At 45.6% G+C, this 14,404-nt stretch overlaps 2 protein-coding genes and 1 long non-coding RNA gene across 10 annotated transcripts in view; 1 reads left to right on the forward strand and 2 right to left on the reverse strand.

Annotated features, from left to right (window-relative positions):
* NUGGC (nuclear GTPase, germinal center associated) overlaps positions 1-4,691 on the reverse strand; it is a 62,430-nt gene extending 57,739 nt beyond the window's left edge. The window contains exon 1 of one of the 3 annotated variants that reach the window (XM_519681.8): positions 4,338-4,691. The gene's annotated coding sequence lies outside the window, so the exon portion shown is untranslated. The remainder of the gene's footprint in view (positions 1-4,337) is intronic. The other 2 variants (XM_063816974.1, XM_024345100.3) reach the window with 2 other exon arrangements.
* A 5,181-nt stretch (positions 4,692-9,872) lies between these two features.
* LOC134810845 (uncharacterized) lies at positions 9,873-13,992 on the reverse strand. The gene is made up of 2 exons (XR_010159465.1): positions 13,903-13,992; positions 9,873-11,366 (listed from the first exon to the last, which is right to left on the reverse strand). It is a non-coding gene; the product is annotated as an uncharacterized LOC134810845 (long non-coding RNA).
* ELP3 (elongator acetyltransferase complex subunit 3) overlaps positions 13,401-14,404 on the forward strand; it is a 100,310-nt gene continuing 99,306 nt past the window's right edge. For 2 of the 6 annotated variants that reach the window (XM_063816975.1, XM_063816977.1), the window contains exon 1: positions 13,702-13,823. Coding sequence is in view for 1 of the 6 variants with exons in the window: in XM_001165532.6 (XP_001165532.1) it covers positions 13,805-13,823 (19 nt within the window). In the remaining 5 variants the exon portion in view is untranslated. Of the gene's footprint in view, positions 13,824-14,404 lie in introns of all 6 variants that reach the window. The other 4 variants (XM_063816976.1, XM_001165532.6, XM_009455087.5 and 1 more) reach the window with 4 other exon arrangements.

Consider the following 14,404-nt stretch of genomic DNA (forward strand, 5'->3'; position numbering starts at 1 on the left):
GGAGTAGTGCCCGCAAAGGAGGGTTCCCTCAAATGCATGGCAAAGGCATTTCAGGAGAAGGAAGGCTGTTGAGTGGGGAGAGAGAGTAGCAACTTGATAGAATTGTATGCAGGAACTGAAGCTGAAGCTACTGCCTGCAAACTGCTTTTTTGTTTTTGTTTTTGTTGTTCTTTGTTTTTTGTTTTTGTTTTTGTTTTTGTTTTGAGATGGAGTTTTTGCTCTATCACCCAGGCTGGAGTGCAGTGGCACATGATCTCAGCTCACTGCAACCTCCACCTCCCAGGTTCAAGCGATTCTCCTGCCTCAGCCTCCCGAGTAGCTGGGATTACAGGCGCCTGCCACCATGCCCGGCCAATTTTTGTATCTCTAGTAGAGACAAGGTTTCACTATGTTGGCCAGGCTGGTCTCGAACTCCTGACCTCAGGTGATCTGCCTACCTTGGCCTCCCAAAGTTCTGGGATTACAGGCATGAGCCACCATGCCCAACCTTACTGCCTGCAAACTTGAAGACACCCTCAGAAGTAAAACAAGCCAGAGAGAGAGAGAGAGAGACTATCAGAGGAGTACATTTTCACTGCATTTTTTCTGTGTTCAATGCAAAATTCAATGTGTTTATTACAAATGACAAATGTCCTTTTCTTTTCCCCTAGTTATTCTCCTTAGGCAGAATCTCATTTCACCCTACCTTGCCTCGCATCATTAACCCTTGCCAACACTATTTACTTACTTAAATTTAAATGCTTAAATTAGCAAAGTTTCTCAAAGGGGCATTTTGGTCATTAACATTGGTTTACTCTCTACTTTTTTTTTTTTTTTTTTTTTTGAGACGGAGTCTCGCTCTGTCGCCCAGGCTGGAGTGCAGTGGCGCGATCTCGGCTCACTGCAAGCTCCGCCTCCCGGGTTCACGCCATTCTCCTGCCTCAGCCTCCCGAGTAGCTGGGACTACAGGCGCCCGCTACCACGCCCGGCTAATTTTTTGTATTTTTAGTAGAGACGGGGTTTCACCGTGTTAGCCAGGATGGTCTCGATCTCCTGACCTCGTGATCCGCCCGCCTCGGCCTCCCAAAGTGCTGGGATTACAGGCGTGAGCCACCGCGCCCGGCCTACTCTCTACTTTTAATAAATATGGGAAGTGCTTGGTACACAGCAAGCACTAAATAATTTGTTGAATGAATGATGATAGATATAATTTTTTGTATCTATATCTAGATAGATCTATCTAGATATAGATATAGATATATATCTTAGATGGTAAGATCAAGAATAGCAGGAATTATATTTACTATTTTATTTATTCATCCATTCATTCAACAAATATTTGTGAGTGCCTATGATGCACCAGGCACTGTTCTAGATACTGGGGGTACAGCAGGGAACAATGTGGTCACAGTATCTGCAAACAAAGGGCTTCCATATTCCAGATGTGAATGGTGGAGCGAAAATTATTAGGGATTTGGAGTCAGAATGCCTGGATTTTTGCTCCTGCTCCCAATCTTCAATGCAACACAGAGCAAATCACCTGATCTCTCTGAGCCTCTATTTCTCCACATATAGGATAGAATTGGTTTTTAAAAAAAAAATACCTGTATCAAGAATTCATTGGCCAGGCATGGTGGCTCATGCCTGTAATTCTAGCACCTTGGGAGGCCAAGGTGGGCCGATCACTTGAGGTCAGGAGTTCGAGACCAGCCTGGTCAACATGGTGAAACCCTGTCTCTACTAAAAATACAAAAATTACCTGGGCATGGTGCAGCATGCCTGTAATCCCAGCTGCTTGGGAGACTGAGGCAGGAGAGTCACTTGAAGCCAGGAAACAGAGGTTGCAGTGAGTTGAGATCACACCACTGCACTCCAGCCTGGGCAACAGAGCGAGACTCCACGTCAAAAAAATAAAAAATAAAAAAGAGTTCGTTGTGAGAATTAAATGTGATAATGAATGCAAAATTGCTCTGCAGGCACTTATGCATCTGTACAAATGTTATTTTTTGAATATTTTGTGAAGGTAGTTAAACTAGAAATCAGTACTAGTGTCATCCAGGCCACGTCTGTTAGTCTTTGGGGAACAGATGCCACCTTAGCTGAGATTCTGACTCCCGTTCTTGTCCCTACTGATCAAACACATTGAGGATGCTCTACCATCTTCCTTAAAGAATCTTTGATCAGCTGGGTGCAGTGGATCACACCTGTAATCCCAACATTTTGGGAGGCTGAGCCGGGCAGATCATGAGGTCAGGAGTTTGAGACCATCCTGGCTAACTCGGTGAAACTCTGTCTCTACTAAAAATACAAAAAATTAGCCAGGCGTTGTGGCACACGCCTGTAGTCCCAGCTACTCAGGAGGCTAAGGCAGAGGAATCGCTTGAACCCGGGAGGCGGAGGTTGCAGTGAGCTGAGATCATGCCACTGCACTCCAGCCTGGGCAACAGAGTGAGACTCCATCTCAAAAAAAAAAAAAATCTTTGGTCAAGTTTTTTCTTGCTCTCACAAGAAGGTGAGCTGAAGAATGAAAGAAGGAAGAGGAGGAGACTGTTAATGAAATGATAGAATGTTGATGAAATTTAGAATTTATTTCCTTTCTCTTTGAGTTTGGGTTTAGGTTTAAGTAACTTTGGTGTTGGCAACATTTCCTAACCACCTCGTTGGCCACTGCACTGCTCTTCCAAACTAGGGATGTCCCAAGGGAGCAATTTAAACACATTAGCTCAGAAGCAAAAGTGAAACAAGGGCCTCCAAATCTCTAAAGGAAAAGAGGTATGTTTTCAGCATTAACACATCGGCTAATGTGTTCAGCATTAGAAATGTGGCCACCAGAAGCAGTCGTAGTAGAAGGGAGGCTTTAGGATGACATGTTTTTCTCCATCTTTCTTCCCTAGGTAAAGAGGTAAGCAAAATAAGCAGATATTTTCATAACGTACTTTAGCAGATTCTGGTGAAACGAATTTGAATCTTCTCATATTGCTCTCCCAAGCTTGTTAAAGCTAATGAGGCATAAGATGACACTTCCCTCCTTATCAGGAATTCATACACCTGCCAGCAATTTCTGCAATAGCTGTTTTCTTTTGGGAGGAATGATTAATGACTTGCCTAAGATCACACTGTTCTGTAAAATTCAAACTAAAACCTGATTCTCCCCATTTCTAGCCCACTGGCCTTTTTACATAGCCTTAAAATTCACTTAAACAGCCTGAGCATGGTGGCTCATGCCTGTAATCCCAGCACTTTGGGAGGCTGAGATGAGAGGGGATCCCTTGGGCCCAGGAGCTTGAGACCAGCCTTGGCAACAAAGTGAGACCCTCATCTCTACAAAATTTTTTTTAATTAGCTGGGCATGGCAGCATGCATCTGTAGTCCCAGTTATTCAGGAGGCTGAGGCAGGAGGATTACTTGAGCCCAGAAGGTCAAGATTGCAGTGAGCCACGTTCATACCACTGCACTCCAGCCTGGGTAACAGACCGAGGCCTCAAAAACAAACAAACCAAACCCCCAAAATTCACTTAAGCAAACAGAAAAGTAAAATTCACTTTCCCTCAAGAAATAACTTGCTTTAAGAATATCAAAGGAGAGAGAAGAGACAAACGTCCCATATACAGAAGAATTCCAAATAATTTACGTAGCTACTCCATCCTCAAGGAGGTAGAATAAAACTCCCTGCTCCTCAAGTGTGTGCTGTGCATAGCAGCTTCTTTCCAAAGAGAACACGGCGGAGATTGGAGCAGGGAAAGGATCACCTTATAGCAGAGAAACCAGACAAGCGCTGCCTCTACCAGGTGGTCAAGGTCAACACCAACAGTCCTAAATCATGTTGACAATATTATCCCTTGATATGATGTGATGAGAACAGCACTTTAACTCCGGGACTCCTTCCCCAAAACCCGTAACTCCATTCTAATCATGAGAAAAACATCAGACAAATGCCAATAGGAGAAGCCTACAAAATACCCAACCAGTACTCCTCAAAACTGCCATATTCATCAAAAACAAGGAAAGTCTGAGAAACAACGCTACAGCTAAGAGGAGCCTAAGGGAACATAACTAAATATAATGTGCTATCCTGAATAGGATGCCACAGTAGAAAGCAGACGTTAGATAAAAACCAAGAATCTGAATCAAGCACAGACTTTAGTTTAAGAATAACATATCAGTATCGGTTCATCAGTTGTAACAAATGTACCACACTAATACAAGATAATGGGGAAGTTGGGTGGGAATTACATGGGAATGCTCTAAACTATCTTCTCAATATTCCTGTAAACTCAAAACTGTTCTAAAAATTAAGGTCCATTTTTAAAAAATCAACCACAAGTTACAGTACAAATTACATAAAAGAAACAACTTACCAGATGTCACTGAACAGAAAAAAAAAAAAAAAAAAGTTCTGGTTTAGTTACAGGAGTCCACAGAGGAGATGGTGGCAGCTTCTCCTTGGTTCAGGTATTTGGAACCAGCTGGGGTACGTAGCCCTTTGGGCCACAATCACAAAGCCACGTTTACATAGCAGAAGTGAAACTGACTTGCCATCAGGGAGCTATTTACCATGGTCTCCTCCCACAGATACTGATTTATTCTGTCTTCTTTCACTTAAATCTAAATTCGCCAGGCGCGGTGGCTCACTCCTGTAATCCCAGCACTTTGGGAGGCCGAGGCAGGCAGATCACTTGAGGTCAGGAGTACAACAGCAGCCTGGCCAAAATGGTGAAACCTTGACTCTACTAAAAATACAAAAAAAAAAAAAAAAAAATCAGCCAGGCGTGGTGGCAGAACCCTGTAGTCCCAGCTACTCAGGAGGCTGAAGCAAGAGAATCACTTGAGCCTGGGAGGTGGAGGTTGCAGTGAGCCGAGATCGCGCCACTGCACTCCAGCCTGGGTGACGGAGCAAGACTACATCTGGAAAAAAAAAAAAATCTAAATGGTACATGAAACGGGGATCTTGCATCCCTCTCTGCCATGTTCCTACAAGTAGACAGATCTGTCTTTTTTCCTTTCCAAATGCATCACTGCATCCTTCCACAGCATCTTTTCTCTGAGGGTGAACACTATTCAGATGACTGGTTCACTGGAGCAGACAGGAAAAATGCCCCAGTTCCAAGACAGACAAAGCACTGGCTCCCCGACACCCAACTATAAGACATGACTGGGAGAGATGGAGGATATGAGATAATAAATATAAAGTTATTCTTGACCCAAAGTCTTAAAATTCACCAAAAATAACATTTGCCAAAAATAAAACAACATTGGATTGTTTGAGTGTAGAAATGAGTGATATACTGCTTTACACCTCTTTCTGGAACTTAAATTTTAAATCCGTATATTTTTATGTCTTTATTTAGTTAGAGACAAGGTCTTGCTCTGTCACCCAGCCTGGAGTGCAGTGGCGTGATCATAGCTCACCACAGCCTCGACCTCCCAGGCTCAAGCCATCCTCCCACCTCAGCCTCCTGGGTAGCTGGGACCACGGTCATGCTCCATCACGCCCATCTAATTTTAAATTCATATTTTTAATAAACCCAGAAAACAAAAATTTGAAAGTGCTGCCCAGGAGAGAAGAAAATAAAACCCACTCCACTTTGCTGTGTCTGGCAACCCAAACCATCACATCACATACAGGGAAAAAGTTGTCCCTTGAACCCTCAGCTTCAGGGTGTGTGTTACCTTTTTTTTTTTTTTTTTGTGAGACACAGTCTTGCTCTGTCACCCAGGCTAGAGTGCAGTGGCGCCGTCTCAGCTCACTGCAACCTCCGTCTTCTGGGTTCAAGAGATTTTCCTGCCTCAGCCTCCTGAGTAGCTGGGACTACAGGGGTGCGTCACCATGCCTGACTTTTTTTTTTTTTAATTTTAGTAGATACAGGGTTTCACCACGTTTGCCAGGCTGGTCTCGAACTCCTGACCTCATGTGATCCGCCCACCTCGGCCTCCCAAAGTGCTGGGATTACAGGTATGAGCTACTGTGCTGGGCCAAGGGTGTATGTTACCTTTAAAGGCCAACTCAGTCATTACCAAGACAACCCTCAGTACTCTAGGTATGTATTTAGTCTGAAGAGGGGATTCAGAAGGTAAAGAGGTCAGAACAGGGAAAGAATTGAAGATAAATGTTTAGACTGTGGTCTTAAAAACTGCTTTGAACTTTTGGCAAGATGACGTCCCTCCTCCATAAGAAAACCACAGAAACACCAGTCTAAAGTTCAGAACAAAGAAAGTCAGCACAAATGCCATCCTGGATGCTGAGTCTTATACTGATCTCTCTAGGCAAAATCACCCCTTACGCTTACATTCATGTCACGTGTGCTCAGCTCTCCCTCTACTGGCTATTTCTTAGCTTCAACAGTTAACCACAAATGCTACTAAATTACTTAATTATTAAAATTAATTTTGAGCATTTTTAAAGCTTCCTGGGGCAAGGCCCAGTGGCTCACACCTGTGATCCCTGCATTTTGGGAGGCCGAGGTGGACAGATCACCTGAAGTCAGGAGCTTGAGACCAGCCTAGCCAACATGGTGAAACCCTGTCTCTACTAAAAATACAAAATCTAGCCGGGCGTGGCAGTGTGTGCCTGTAGTCCCAGCTACTCAAGAGGCTGAGGCAGGAGAATTGCTTGAACATGGGAGGCAGAGGTTGCAGTGAGCCAAGATCAGGCCACTGCACTCAAGCCTGGGCGACAAAGGGAGACTCCATCTCAAAAAATAAAAAAATAAAGCTTCCTGAGTTCCTTTGTTTGTTTGCTTGTTTTTGTTTGTTTGTTTTAGACAGGGTCTCACTCTGTCACCCGGGCTGAAGTGTAGTGGCATTATCACGGCTCACTGCAACCTCAACCTCCTGGGCTCAAGTGATCCTCCCACCTCAGCCTCCCAAGCAGCTGGGACTACAGGCATGTGCCACCACACTTAGCTTAAAAAAACAAAAAACAAAAAAACAAAAACAAAAACAAAACAAAACTTTAGTAGCGATGAGGTGTCCTTATGTTACCCAGGCTGAACTCAAACTCCTGAGCTCAAGCGATCCTCCCATCTTGGCCTCCCAAAGTGTTGGGATTACAGGTGTAAGCCACCGGGTCCAGCCTCTGGGGTTCTTTATGGTAGTCCTTGGCACCTGCTATTGGACGCCTGAATGCTAGGCCTGTTAGATGTTTCTCCATTCTCTCAGGCTGAATTTCCATTGAGCTCACTGAAAACACTGAAGCAATGAGACCGTCCACAGAGCCTCATGATCACCCCCAACCACCTAACCGGTGCTCTGCCCTCCAGCCTGTTGCTAGATGAACTATCCATGCACCCATTAAAGGCCAATCCCTTCTCTGTGCACCAGATTCCATCCCTCTCTCTAACTGAAGAACCACGTAGAGTACTTCCTCCTCTTCTCTAACTCACCAAACTTTCACTCTCCACTGGATTATTCCCATCTGTGAACAGATTTGATGTCATTCATTCCACCTTAACAAACAGTCCCTGGACCTCCATTTCCCTGCCAGGTATTAGTATATTTCTCTGCACTTCTTTATGACAAAACTCCTAGGCTGGGCATGGTGTCAGCACTTTGAGAAGCTGAGGCAGGAGGATCACTTGAACCCAGGAGTTCAAGACCAGTCTGGGCAACATAAGGAAACCCCCGTTTCTACAAAAAATAAAAATAAAAATTAGCCAGGCATGGTGGCGCATGCCTGTAGTCCCAGCTACTTGAGGGGCTGAGATGGAAGGATCACTTGAGCCTGGGAGGTCGAGGCTGCAGTGAGCTGTGATTGCACCAATGCACTCCAGCCTGGGTGACAGAGCAAGACCCTGTCTCCAAAAAAACAAACAAAACCCCACAACTCCTCAAAAGAGTTGTCTCTACTTACTGTCTCAAATTCCTTTCCTCTCAAGCTAATATAAACCTATTCCAGTCAAGCCGTCACCCTTCCCATCCCATTAAAACTGTTCTTGTCAAAGTCCACAATGATCCTGGTCAATTTTCAACCTTTATCTTTCTTGAGCCATCAGGAGCATTTGACCTGGTTGATCATTCCCTCCTGTTTGACAAACCTCCTACACTTGGCTTTCAGATAATCACTCCCCTAGTTTTCATCCCATCTCCCTGGAAGTGCTCCTCAGTCTCCTTCACTGGTTATTCCCTCGCTCCTCAACCTGTTAATAATAAAATACCCCAAGGCTTCATCTTCGGTCTCTTTCCTTTCCACAGCCACCCTGTTTCGTAGCTTTCAATTTCGTTCACATACCGATGGCTCTCGACTGATATCCAGTGTCAACCTCTTTCGTGTCTTCCTGTTCACTAGTCATCCGAAAATACAAGTTCAAACCAGTCCCCGCCAGTCCCTTGAAACACCTCTCCACCTAATTTTCTCCATTTCATCTAATGATAACTACATTTTTCCAGTCCCTTGGTCCAAAAGCTTTGGTGTCACACTTGATGTTGCTGTCTGCCTTTCATATTCCACATCTGATCTGTCAAAAAGTCTTGTTGAAATCTTCAAATTATATTTAGAATCTGAACACTTCTCACCACGTTCACTGCTGACTACCCCGATTTGAGTCTCAATAATCTCTGGCCTCATTCAGTGGTTCCTAAATTTTGCTGCACGTTGGAATAACCCAGGATCTTTTAAACATGCTAATGCCTGACTCCCACCCCTTGATATTCTGATTTAATAGGTGTGGGATGTGATCTGGGCACTGGGAATTTTTCACTGCTCTCCAGGTGATTCCAATTGCAGCAAAGTTTGGGAATCATTGGCCTGGCTATGGTAACCGCCACCCACCTGATCTCCCCACTTCCACACCAACCCCCTCCCACAGTCTATTCTCAATGCAGCAAATAGACATGCTTTTAAATTACAGATCAGATCCATTCAATTCTCTGCTAAAAACGCCAATGGCTCCCCATCTCACTTAGGGTAAAAGCCAAAGGCTTTTCAATGGCCCACAAGGTGTTACATGAGCTGCACTGCCCCCCCAGCCCCATGCTCCACTCCTCTGACCTCTCTTTCACATTGCCTCACCCACTGCTCCCGTGATGTCAGCCTCCTCAGTCTCCTTGAACACCCCAGGCATCCTCTCACCTAGGACTTTTTTTCTTTTTTGAGATGGAGTCTCGCTCTGTCACCAGGCTAGAGTGCAGTGGTGTGAGATCTAGGCTCACTGCAACTGCCACCTCCCAGGTTCAAGCAATTCTCCTGCCTCAGCCTCCCACGTAGCCGGGAGTGCAAGCGCCTGCCACCATGCCCAGCTAATTTTTGTATTTTCAGTAGAGACAGGGTTTCACCATGTTGGCCAGGATGGTCTTGATCTCTTGACCTTGTGAGCTGCCCGCCTCAGCCTCCCAAAGTGCTGGGATTACAGGCTTGAGCCACTGCACCTGACCTTCACCTAGGACCTTTGCACTAACCATTATTTTAGCCAGAAATACTCTTTCCCACATATCTACACATCAAGTATTAGCTCAAATATCACATTGTCAATAAGGCCTACTGTAACCCCTATTTAAAATTATACCTATAACCACCTATCTCCCTCCCCTCTCTCTGAGATAAAACAGGGAAGAGGTAGAGGATGGTGCCATTAGATAAGGAAGACCAGATCTGAAGTAATAATAGAGTTCTGTTTGGGACATGTTAAGTTTGAGATGCCTATTAGACACCCAAATCTAACAAGATATCAAATAGGGGAAAAGTTGGGGTTGGACTGGAAACCTGGGAGCAAACACGTGGTGCTCTGGGGATCACCTTGGAGAGACAAGGCTGAGTGACCCCCATGGAACACTAGTATTCTGAGGTGAGGCAGAGACAGAGTTCACAAAAGAAAGAGAAGAAAAACCAAGAGAGTGGAGGGCCCTGTCATAAAAGATGTTCATGGAAGTGTTGACAGAAAGAGTCAAACTCTGTAAAATACTTGAGGAGATTTATTCTGAGCCATGAGTGACCAACTGAGGCAAGACAGGCAAGCTCCAAAATTGGGCTTTGCCTGGGAGGGTTCTTGGCTTCGCCCAGGAAACAATTCAAGGGTGAGCTGATGGTGTTAAATAGCAACTTTCATTGAAGCAGCAGTGCACAGCTGCAGCAGAGGGATTGCTCCTTGCGGAGCAGGGCTACTCACAGGCAGTGCCCAGAAGAGCAGCTCAGAGGCAGTTCTGCAGTCATATTTATACCCACTTTTAACTATATACAAATTAAGGGGCAGTTTACGCAGAAATGTTGAGAATGAGGATGGTAATTTCCAGGTCATCAGGTCACTGCCATGGAAAGGGGAGGGTAATGTTCAGGTGTTGCCACGGCAATAGTAAACTGACATGGCATACTGGTGGGCATCTTATGGAAAGTTGCTTCCACCCCTGCCCTGTTTCAGCTAGTCCTCAACTTGATCCAGTGTCCAAACTCTGCCTCCAGAACAGAGTCCCACTTCCTACCTCACATGGTCCGTGACAGAGCCCCAGGGGATCCTGAGAACATGTGTCCAAGGTGGTCAGGTTACAGCTTGATTTTATACATTTTAGGGAGTTATAAGACATTACTACATGTAAGATGTATATTGGTTTGGTCCAGCATGGAGGAAAAGTTAAATATTAAATCTGAATTCAATTGAACCTGGACACAAACAATAGTCACCAAGTCCTGGAACAGGTTTTGTGAGTCCCTTGAGGCTTTCATCCAGCGCTGTTGCAGAGAAATCTCTATTTCAATCTATTCCTATAGTTATTGAAAAACAATAGACAATAGCAAAAACAAGTTGACCTTTTTGTGTTCCTTGAGCCCGATTGTGAAGGGCCCTTGTGACTGGGCCTCATGCCAAACAACTTGTTACAAAAAGAGCTAGGGTCCCAGGCCCAGCCGAAGCTTCAGGAGACCTCTCCTCATCTGTGCAAGGAGGAGTGGCCAACTCTGGAGCCCAGGCTGTTGCTTCCTGGTCTGGTGGTGAATCCTCCATAGTCTGGTGAGTGTAGTGCCCAACTCTGGAGCCCAGGATGTTGCTTCCCGATCTGGTGGTGAATCCTCCATAGTCTGGTGAGTGTAGTGTCCGAGTCTGGAACCCAGGCTGTTGCTTCTTGGTCTTGTGATAAATCCTCCATAGTCTGATGGGTGTATGTATGTATGTGTGTGTGTGTATATATATTATATATATATATATACTTTCCCTTCTACCCTTCCCATTGCAATTTGCTTCTTATATCTGCATTGCCATTTACATGGGATAAAGGTCGTTTACCCTTAAAGGTATTGTGTATGTGTCTTTTCTTCTCCCCTCACGCATATCCCACAGAGAACATCCAGAAAGGTGGGACAACTCAAAGCACTGATGTGGGGTCAGGGGGCAACACTTTCAGGTCACAGGCAGATTCAGTTTTCTCTGACTGGCAATTGGTTGAAAGAGTTATTATCTATAGACCTGAAATGAACAGAAAGGAATGTCTGGGTTAAGATACGGAGTTGTGGAGACTAAGGTTTTATCATGCAGAGGAAGCCTCCAGGTAGCAGGCTTCAGAGAGAATAGATTGTAAATGTTTCTTTTTTTTTTTTTTTTTTGAGCCAGAGTCTCACTCTGTCGCCCAGGCTGGAGTGCAGTGGTGCAATCCCGGCTCACTGCAAGCTCCGCCTCCCGGGTTCACGCCATTCTCCTGCCTCAGCCTCCCAAGTAGCTGGGACTTCAGGGGCCCGCCACCACGCCCGGCTAATTTTTTGTATTTTTAGTGGAGACGGGGTTTCATCATGTTAGCCAGGATGGTCTCGATCTCCTGACCTCGTGATCCACCCACCTCGGCCTCCCAAAGTGCTGGGATTACAGGCATGAGCCACCACGCCCGGCCATAAATGTTTCTTATCAGACTTTAAGAGTTGGTTCTGTGCTCTATCAGCCTTAAGGTCTCTGTGTTGATGTTAACACTGGTTAGCAGCTCCTGAATTCTAAAAAGGAGGAGGGAATAAGGAGGCATGTCCACCCCCACTTCCCATCATGGCCTGAACTAGTTTTTCAGTTTAACTTTGGAATGCCCTGGGCTGAGAATTATTTTTGGTTTACAGATGAGAACTTATGTTCATTGGTATAGGATGACAATGAGGTCAGACAAATACCACTGAACTTGGCAGGCTGGGAAGTTACAAAGCTTAGCAAGGCCAGTTTCAGTGTCATAGTGGGGTCAAAGCCTCGTTGTTGCCTCAATTCTAGTAGGGTACATATTCCTGTCTTTATTAATGGGAGAGGTTCTTAATCTCCAGCCCGTGGACAAAGGAGATCATAGATGGGTTTCAGGAAAACATCCCAAGTCCTGCCTCCAAATTTTGCAAAATTTTGTGCCTGTGTATTTTTCTGGAGAACGTAAACCAAACAGTGTCTGAGACAGCTCTCAGTCTGGAGGTTTATTCTGCCAAGGTTGAGGAGACACCCAGGAAAAAGAGACATAAGTTATCACGGAATCTGTGGCCTGTGGTTTTTCCAAAGAGGGTTTTGAGGACTTCAATATTTAAAGGGAAAGAGCAGGCAGAAGGGGAAAGAGGAACAACTATGCATTCATTTCACACTCAGTAAATCTGCCTTTTACAGAAGACAAAGTAAACATAGAGGAAGGAGTCAAATATGCATTTTTCTTGGGGTGGACTGAAGGGTGATTTCCAGTCTTGTCCTTGTCCCCTACCTACTGTAAATTTGCATGGTCAGGGTGAAATTCAACAGAAGTGTTGTAAGGTAAAGACTCTGCCACTCACAAGGAATTTCCCTGTGAGCAACTCCTCTGGGAGGCCACCTAGGGAGATATGTGGGCTTCTGTCTTTGCAGCTGTTTAGGAACAGAAGGAAGGCAGTTTTTGCGTGACTCAGTTCACAAGCTTAACTTTTTGTTGTTGTTGTTGTTGTTGAGACAGGGTCTCGCTCTGTCATCCAGGCTGGAGTGCACTGGACAACAGAGCATGATCTCCACTCACTGCAACCTCCACTTTCGGATTCAAGAGATTCTCCTGCCTTAGCCTCCCAAGTAGCTGGGATTACAGGCGTGCACCACCACGCCTGGCTAATTTTTGTATTTTTAGTAGAGACAGGGTTTCACCATGTTGACCAGGGTGGTCTTGAATGCCTGACCTCAGATGATCTGCTGGCCTTGGCCTCCTGAGATGGGCATAGTGCTAGTATTACATGTGTGAGCCACTGCACCCGGCCCTAAGCTTAACTTTTTTCTTTGGCAGAGTTTAGGGTCCCGAGATGTTATTTTCCTTCCACAAGAGATATCCACAGCTTTCACGATGGTTACCGATCATATGTGCCATTCATCTAAGACCAAGGTGACCACCTGGTCCCAAAGCCTGCACCTCGGATTCTTATTCGATTCCCGCCTGGTCTCTTCCAGGCCCTCAGTTAGTTTCCACAACATGGGAGGGCTCCTCCTCCGTGGTCTCGCCCATTCGCGTTCCCACCCACCCTCCCCGGATGTGACGACCCTGGGCTCCCACATCGCCCCCAGGAGAGACCATCCACTTCCACCCTTTCACTTAGGCTTCCTGGCGCAGCCTCTATCCAGGAACTCTGTCCCATAGCTGTACTGCCCAGGTCGAGCTTTCTAACCCCAAGATGCCACTCTGTTCAGACGTTCCCATCCTCCATCCCTGAGACCCGGGGCAGGATCGCAGCCTAGGGGCCTCACGCGCCGCCTGCTACCCAGCTAGTTGCAACAAGGGGCGGGGCGGGGCTTTGTGCACGTCGGCTTCCGGGAAGAGCTTTACGATACATTGACCGACATTTTACGACAGGCGGGATTGTTTTGTGGCTGTCAGCTTTCCCCGTGGCCTGAGTTTGTGGCTGCATTTTTATCCCTGGTGGCTCTGCTACGGCGGTGCAGAAATGAGGCAGAAGCGGAAAGGTGCGAAAGGGGAAGGAGATGGGGGAAAGGGGTGGTCCGAAAGGGGCGAACGCCCAGGCAATCAAATGCTGAACCGAACTTTTACCGCGAGAATCCGCTACCCAGTCCAGTCGCCCCGCCACCTAGGGTCAGTCTGTCCATTCTGGTCCCCGAGCCTTCTCGTTTTTCCTGTTTTGCTTTTTGAAGCACCCTACCCTTCCTCTCTTCCTCTTTGGCAGTCACGTGGTGTCTTGTTTGCATGGCAGGGAAACCTTTATTCCAAGATACGCCCTCCGAGGAGTTAACGTCGATTTAACGGGTTGTAGGACTTTTCATTTGTTAAGATTTGTTTCACGACACATTTGACGTGTTAGTTTGAGAGTTTCTTTTAAAGCCTTATTTTAAGGTATGAAAAAAACCTTAATTATCCTTGGATTCAGTGTAAGAGTTGTGCATGCAATTATTCCCATTTTTATTACATCATGAGTTAGCTATGAACAATTCCACCTTTGGTTTTTCAACAGGACGGATTCAAATTTGAAATATTCTCTCACAGGTTCTGTTCCTATTTCTATATCTCACAGGTTCTGTTCCTATTTCAT

The sequence above is a fragment of the Pan troglodytes genome, chromosome 7 (assembly GCF_028858775.2).
Source record: "Pan troglodytes isolate AG18354 chromosome 7, NHGRI_mPanTro3-v2.0_pri, whole genome shotgun sequence".
Lineage (NCBI taxonomy): Eukaryota > Metazoa > Chordata > Mammalia > Primates > Hominidae > Pan > Pan troglodytes.